The sequence below is a fragment of the Aspergillus stella-maris genome (assembly GCF_047715825.1).
Source record: "Aspergillus stella-maris strain CBS 113639 unplaced genomic scaffold BDV14scaffold_86, whole genome shotgun sequence".
NCBI lineage: Eukaryota > Fungi > Ascomycota > Eurotiomycetes > Eurotiales > Aspergillaceae > Aspergillus > Aspergillus stella-maris.
Window position 1 is genome coordinate 113,553 of NW_027396880.1, and position 6,000 is coordinate 119,552.

At 51.4% G+C, this 6,000-nt stretch overlaps 2 protein-coding genes across 2 annotated transcripts; one reads left to right on the forward strand and one right to left on the reverse strand.

Annotated features, from left to right (window-relative positions):
- The first annotated feature begins 1,345 nt into the window (after positions 1–1,345).
- BDV14DRAFT_149365 (uncharacterized protein) lies at positions 1,346–4,166 on the forward strand. Its single transcript, XM_073766531.1, has 2 exons — positions 1,346–2,148; positions 2,195–4,166. Exons 1-2 carry the CDS (start codon positions 1,401–1,403, stop codon positions 3,892–3,894), a joined length of 2,448 nt encoding a protein of 815 aa, XP_073623097.1. The 5' UTR covers positions 1,346–1,400; the 3' UTR covers positions 3,895–4,166.
- BDV14DRAFT_149358 (uncharacterized protein) lies at positions 3,930–5,191 on the reverse strand. Its single transcript, XM_073766530.1, has 2 exons — positions 4,503–5,191; positions 3,930–4,437 (listed from the first exon to the last, which is right to left on the reverse strand). Exons 1-2 carry the CDS (start codon positions 4,978–4,980, stop codon positions 3,965–3,967), a joined length of 951 nt encoding a protein of 316 aa, XP_073623098.1. The 5' UTR covers positions 4,981–5,191; the 3' UTR covers positions 3,930–3,964.
- Between the last annotated feature and the right edge of the window lie 809 nt (positions 5,192–6,000).

Sequence of the window (6,000 nt, forward strand, 5' to 3'; positions counted from 1 at the left end):
GTATCCCTCATTCAAGGCTTAGCCTGAACAGGCTCTGCTTCAATGGATAATTATTGGTTGGAACGGAAACCTTTGTCTTAGCAGTCGAGAGTTTCTGTATATATAGTCATTGAGAGCTGAGCGCTAGACAACCGTAGCTGGAGCCCGGACCTCAGCCCTAGATCCATCGCCGTCGGAAGATGCCGACTCTTGATCGGATCGGGCTAGTGATTACGCTGTTGAAGTCCGCCGCGAGATCTGGCGTTCTTGAAACTAGCCAGATCGATAGCGAAGCTTTGACGAAAGGATCAAACCGGACTGACCAATTTCAGAGTAGCGAGGTGTTGGTTTGGCGGGGTCATTGTAGGAACCTGTATCGTGTCACCGAGCCAAATCGCAGATTAGCAACCAGTGACCAATCAATCAAATCTGGATTCTGGTCCTCGGTGTGATACCTTGTAGCCCATGCAGGCCTGAGCTTTCGTGCGACTTGGCTCTGCCTCTCGCTGTTATCCACGTGTTGGTAGGGTTCTCGCTTGGCGCGCCACTTGCAGGGAAGGCAGCGAGGCTCTCATTTTCTCCGTCGGTTTCGTAATTATGTACAGGTGGTTATGCGATGTTCGTCCGCCGTATTTCCGGGGATAATGAGCTTGGTCATAGGTTCACGGCATTTGGATCGCGTTGACCCGGGTCCAGCGTGTGATTTGACGATAGAGGAGTGACATGGGGGGCAAAAAGCATGGCAAATCTCGGATGACAAGATAGGGCATTCAGGGTTGTAGAATGAAGATCCCTGGCAAGTGGTCATCCATCGTCCACCATGGCACCACTAGTAGGGCATAAGACAAAAGGCTCTCAGACCCCCACTGGCTTAGCGTCTCTCTACTGCAGAGTTTGTTGCTCAATCTCACGAGCTGTCGGAGTTGGTGTATTCTTTGATCCTGCAAGTCATCATGAGATCTAAACAGGCCCACTTTCAAGTCCAAAGAACTGCGCAATAACCAGCAGAATAGACCCCTGACTCGCAATGTTATGTTATTTATAGCAGTGCGGCTGATCGGCGCCTGAGGCCATGGAACCCGTAAGACTGTCAGTTCTTTGTGAATGCTCTTCCTATTGTACAATGGCCAGAAACAGCTATAGCAAATTAAAAGGAAGTAAGCTAAGATCTGGGATTAATGTCTCGGCATCTCCAAAAACAGCTCACCCGATAGAGCGAAGGATTGGCTGGGGAAGGTGAGATACGCCCTGCGAATGAGGCTGAGCACTGTGACTGGGACAGTGAACGATCGACCGAACACTTTCCCCGTTTGGTAACTTTTAGTTTTCTGGGAAGGACCCTTAGCCTTATTTCTTAAAGCCATGGCGTCCTCCTCCTCTTCCTTCCTTCCCCTCTTTAGTCCACAACTGCTGCTGTCGCGATGGCTCACAGTACTGGCACCGGCGACCACTCTGATACTGGTGGTCACTCCTGGAACCCGTTCGATCTAGGCGACCGACGGAATTTCCGATACGAGCATCTTGGTGATACAAATGAAAATGACGAGCATCAACACGAACGCCCCAGGAACGTTGGGCTGGGCATCAACCACCTACAGCCAGACCCTCAGTCTCCGCCCACCCAGTCCCCTGCGCCCAGCTACGAGACCCTGACTCCTCCTGGCCACGCTCCTTCACCTTATATTCGCTCCGAGACCGATCTGTTACCTGAACACAAATGTCCGACCAAGAACACGATTGTACATCGGCGACTGTCGTGGGTTCCGGCAACGATTATTGTGCTCGCCTTCTATTGTACGATCTTTTCGGGGATATACCTGGTGGTCTCCCTCGTAAGACCTCGCTATGGACGATTGATCGGGTTTGATGGGAAACTATCGCCGGGGACTGCCAGCCTGCTGTTCACGCTGATAGCAAAAACGATTGAGTTGTCCTATGTCACGGTTTGTGTCGCCTTCCTGGGGCAAGTGCTCACCCGTCGGGCACTCACCAAAGGATCGCGCGGTATTTCCATCTCGGACATGAGTATGCGGACGTGGGTCATGCAGCCCGGATCGTTGATTGTGCATTGGGAAAGTCTGCGATATTCTGGGTGGACCATCTTGGGTGCCATTACTCTGACCGCGACTCTGGTGGCTATGCTATACACCACTGCTGCTGAAGCTTTGGGTAAGTCACGGCCTCGCCCATCTGGATACGTCTACTAACGGGACAGTCACTCCCAAGCTCAAGTGGACCGGAGTAGAGGATAAAGTCCTTGTCGGCAATGTCTACGCCTCTTTCGCCAATATCGATTACCTTAGGGCGAACTGCGAGACCCCGAGCAACAACACCGATGAACCCGCATACACAGGCAACACGTGTCTCAACATGCAGCACGCTGGCCAGGCTTACCACAACTATCAAGCCTTCCTACACAACTGGACGCTTGTCAGTGGAGGCGTACGACCCACGTCAACCGACCTTGCGAAGCGGCCTCTTCCTACTGGGTCGCTTCACGACAATACAACCGTGGCAGGAAGCTGGATCGACAGACAGAATATGACAGAGCTGTCGGAGAAATTTGGTCGCCACGTACACAATGTGACCGCTGCAATGCCACACGGGGGTATCATTGCAGCCGCCAATCATCCCGGCAACAATATCATCCAACCCAAAGACCAGTCAGGCGAAGGTATGTACGACCTGGAAGCGTCGGTGCCATCGCCGGCGGTCAACGTGCTGTGCGCCGGTATGACTAGGGAGGAGCTCGCGCCTATTGTCTTTACCCTGTGGCCAAACACGAAAGGGAAGTTTAACCCAGTAAACTTCACAGTTGATGTACCTTCAGAGGTACCAAGTTGGGATTTGTGGAACAATCGCACGGTCGTCGACGATCTTTTTGGCTTTGGACCGGATTATCCTGGGCAGTATGCCCCCATCTTCGGCAAACTTCCAGATCCTCATAATACCATCCTGAACGTCACTGGACTCTACGCTAACCCATCCATCTTCTTTCTTGGTGCCAGTCCTGCGAACGTGACCCCGGAATACGTCCTGTGCTCGCTCAAAGCAAAGCAAACGCCAAAGTGCTCGACGCGATACAGGACCACCGCCACCGGTTCCCATCTATACACCATCTGCGAGGAAAACCACCCACTGCAGTACGACAACCGCATCACCGACGCAACAGATGGAGTGTGGGCGAATGACTGGAAGAACGTTGCTTCTGAATGGGGATTTACCCTCTCCTTGAATACTGGTATTACGGACGGTGCGTCTGCCAACGCTCGGCTTCTCATGCAGTTCGCTCCCAAAACTGCCCATCTCGACCCTGTACTTCCGTCGCTGAGCGAAGCACTTGCGGTCCTGGCTGGAAATACACTTCTATTGAGCTCCTCGGCGTCACCGTTTGTTCCCTTTTGGAACTACACATTTGAGAATAACATCCTCCCAGAACCGGTGCAACAAGTCTTCAATGCGACGCTCCGCGAACATGAGTATGTTTCTGGTAGCACACAGAAGTGGCAGGGTGCTTTCTACCCTATTCTTGTTTTTGCCTTTATCACAAGTGCTCTCTGTCTTGCATTCATGATCCTCGAAGTCCGCGGGAAGCAGATTACCGACTTTACAGAGCCGCAGAATCTCTTCGCCCTTGCAATGAACAGTCCGTCTACCTCCAAACTTCATGGCGCCTGTGGGTCTGGTCCCGACGGCCCCCAGCTAGGTGAAAGGTGGTATGTGGCTATGGAAGAGCGAGACGAGCATTACTATATTCGCACCAAGGCGGAGGGGGAGTCAACGCCAATGATCACCAGAGCACCCCCAATCGAGCAGATGGAGATGGACAACCTGGGCAGGCCAGCAGGGAGTCCAGCGATGCGCGAGTATCGCAAGCTGTCGTCGCGGAAGAGTTGGCTATCTGGTTTCTATTAAAGTAATGTATAAGACTAATGTTATCGAGAATTTAATGATAATACCTTCTTGCTATTTCCTAAGCCATCCTTTAATTAACAACATCCGCAATCCCAAACCCAAGCACCCCCTCAAAGTACGTCCCAACAGACCTAAACTTCACCTCGGGAAATCCCACCCCGTCCCCATGATACTTGAGCGTCCCCCCTCCTTCCTTTTCTTCTAAGACATCAGGATACGCAAGCCCCCACCTCCCCTTGAAAGAGGGCTTAATCTTTAACCACGGCGTCTCCCGTCCATGTTCCGGATCATCCGTCCCGATCGTCGCGTCTTGAATACCAGCTGGCCAGCGCGACGGTAAAAGCGGCGGCTGCGTAATTGGAAGCGGTGCCAGACCCGGGAGTGGGATTTTAGGCAGTGCCGACCCCTTGAGTAAAGCCGTGAAGAAGGGCCTCTTCGGATCTAATGGCGCAGGACTATTCTCAGGATGAAAGACACGTAACGCAATATCTTTTGTACCGGGTATAGACTTAAAGTCGAAAATTGCGCGGTGCTTGGGGATATCTAGTCCACTGTTAGCACCATCCTCAACCCAACGTAAAGATACCAGGTAGGGGTGGGTATCATACTCCAATTCCTTCTCCCATTCCAAACACTCGCGTCCGTCGAAACATAAATCGTACTAATCCTCATATCCTTTTCGTTTGTATTCGGGTTGATCGCTCTCCCCGGCATGAATATCAATTCATCGTAGGGTCCCACGTCCGTCTTTTCGTACCGGACTATCATCACACATTTAAGCCACGCGTTTTTCTCGAATTGGCTCTTATTGTTGGGGAGGGAAGTGAGGGCCGACGCGTGGATGGTTTCGAAGGGGTGGTATGAGCCTGGCGGGAGGACTTGCAGGATTTCGGGGGTGTTATTTGGGTTTTGTGGTGGATTTGAAACGCTAGTGTCAGGATCGGGGTCTGTATAGAGAAATGTCCATGATTTTGCGCGGAGAGTCCAAGGCGGCGGTGCGATTGGGATTGGGTCTGGGAATGCGTTATCGGGTGGTGTTGAGCCGGGGATGGATGGGTTTGGTGGTAATGGGATGAACTGTGGCATTTCCGAGCTCTGTTGTGGTCTTGCCAGTGTTGGTGGATTATTTAAGAAGTCGAGAGTCTCAAAGGCGAGCTCCGAGCTTCTGATCGGTTCTTAAATTCCAGCGTCGATCATGGGTAGCTGGAGCTGATCCCCGCATGTCAAGGTAAGTTGTGTGACATGTGAGACGGAGTATGGCATTCCGGTTGTAGAGAGACCCTTGGGTGGCTGGCATGGGTATCTTTGTTCATTGACCTTACAAAATTGTATGATTCTCTCTCTTGATCTGTACAATCCATTCTATAGTACCTGAGAATGACGTCGAGCCGCGGCTTGCCGTACCTCGGCTTTTCGGGTGAGCAGCAGTACTGTATAGTCAAGCAAGATCTTAAGTTACTTAGGCTATTACAAGAAAGCATTTGAATGGAGTACGGATTGTAGAAAGTTTAAAATGATATCCCCAGCGCGAGCATCGCCAGTGGAATTACATAAATATATACAGCCTGACAGTCAGTATTGACCTGGTCAATTACTTTAGCAGTCAAGCCCACAACTCAAAAGACGATGAGCGACTTGGCTGTTATTGCGATCAGTTTCACGGACTGACTATTTAGTAACTGCCTCAGGCATAACCCGCAGCCTTTGCTCGCAGTGTTGCTCCGCCACGTGACGCTACGGTGCTTTCCTGTTGTAGCTAGCGCACGTGACATTATTCTTTTGTCGGAACATGGGTTCTTCCCCTGTCCTTGGGTGCCCGGTCTGCACAGTCTTAGTCAGCATCATAAGTATTTAGCCTAGCTCGGAGGTGCATCCGCCCCTCCTAATACCAGACTCCTTCCCATTTCCCACAGGTTATGAGCCCTCTACGCTTAGGGAATTCGACCTCTCGTTGGATATAGATATACAGAATCGATTCCCAAAGCCCTGAGCAACTTGCTATACCAATTTTTTTTGGCACCCCAAACCCATACAAGGGGGGGAGCAATGGTTTATGGATTACCCCTGAATCCATGGAGGGATGTCTCCTTACTGTTGAAATGCACC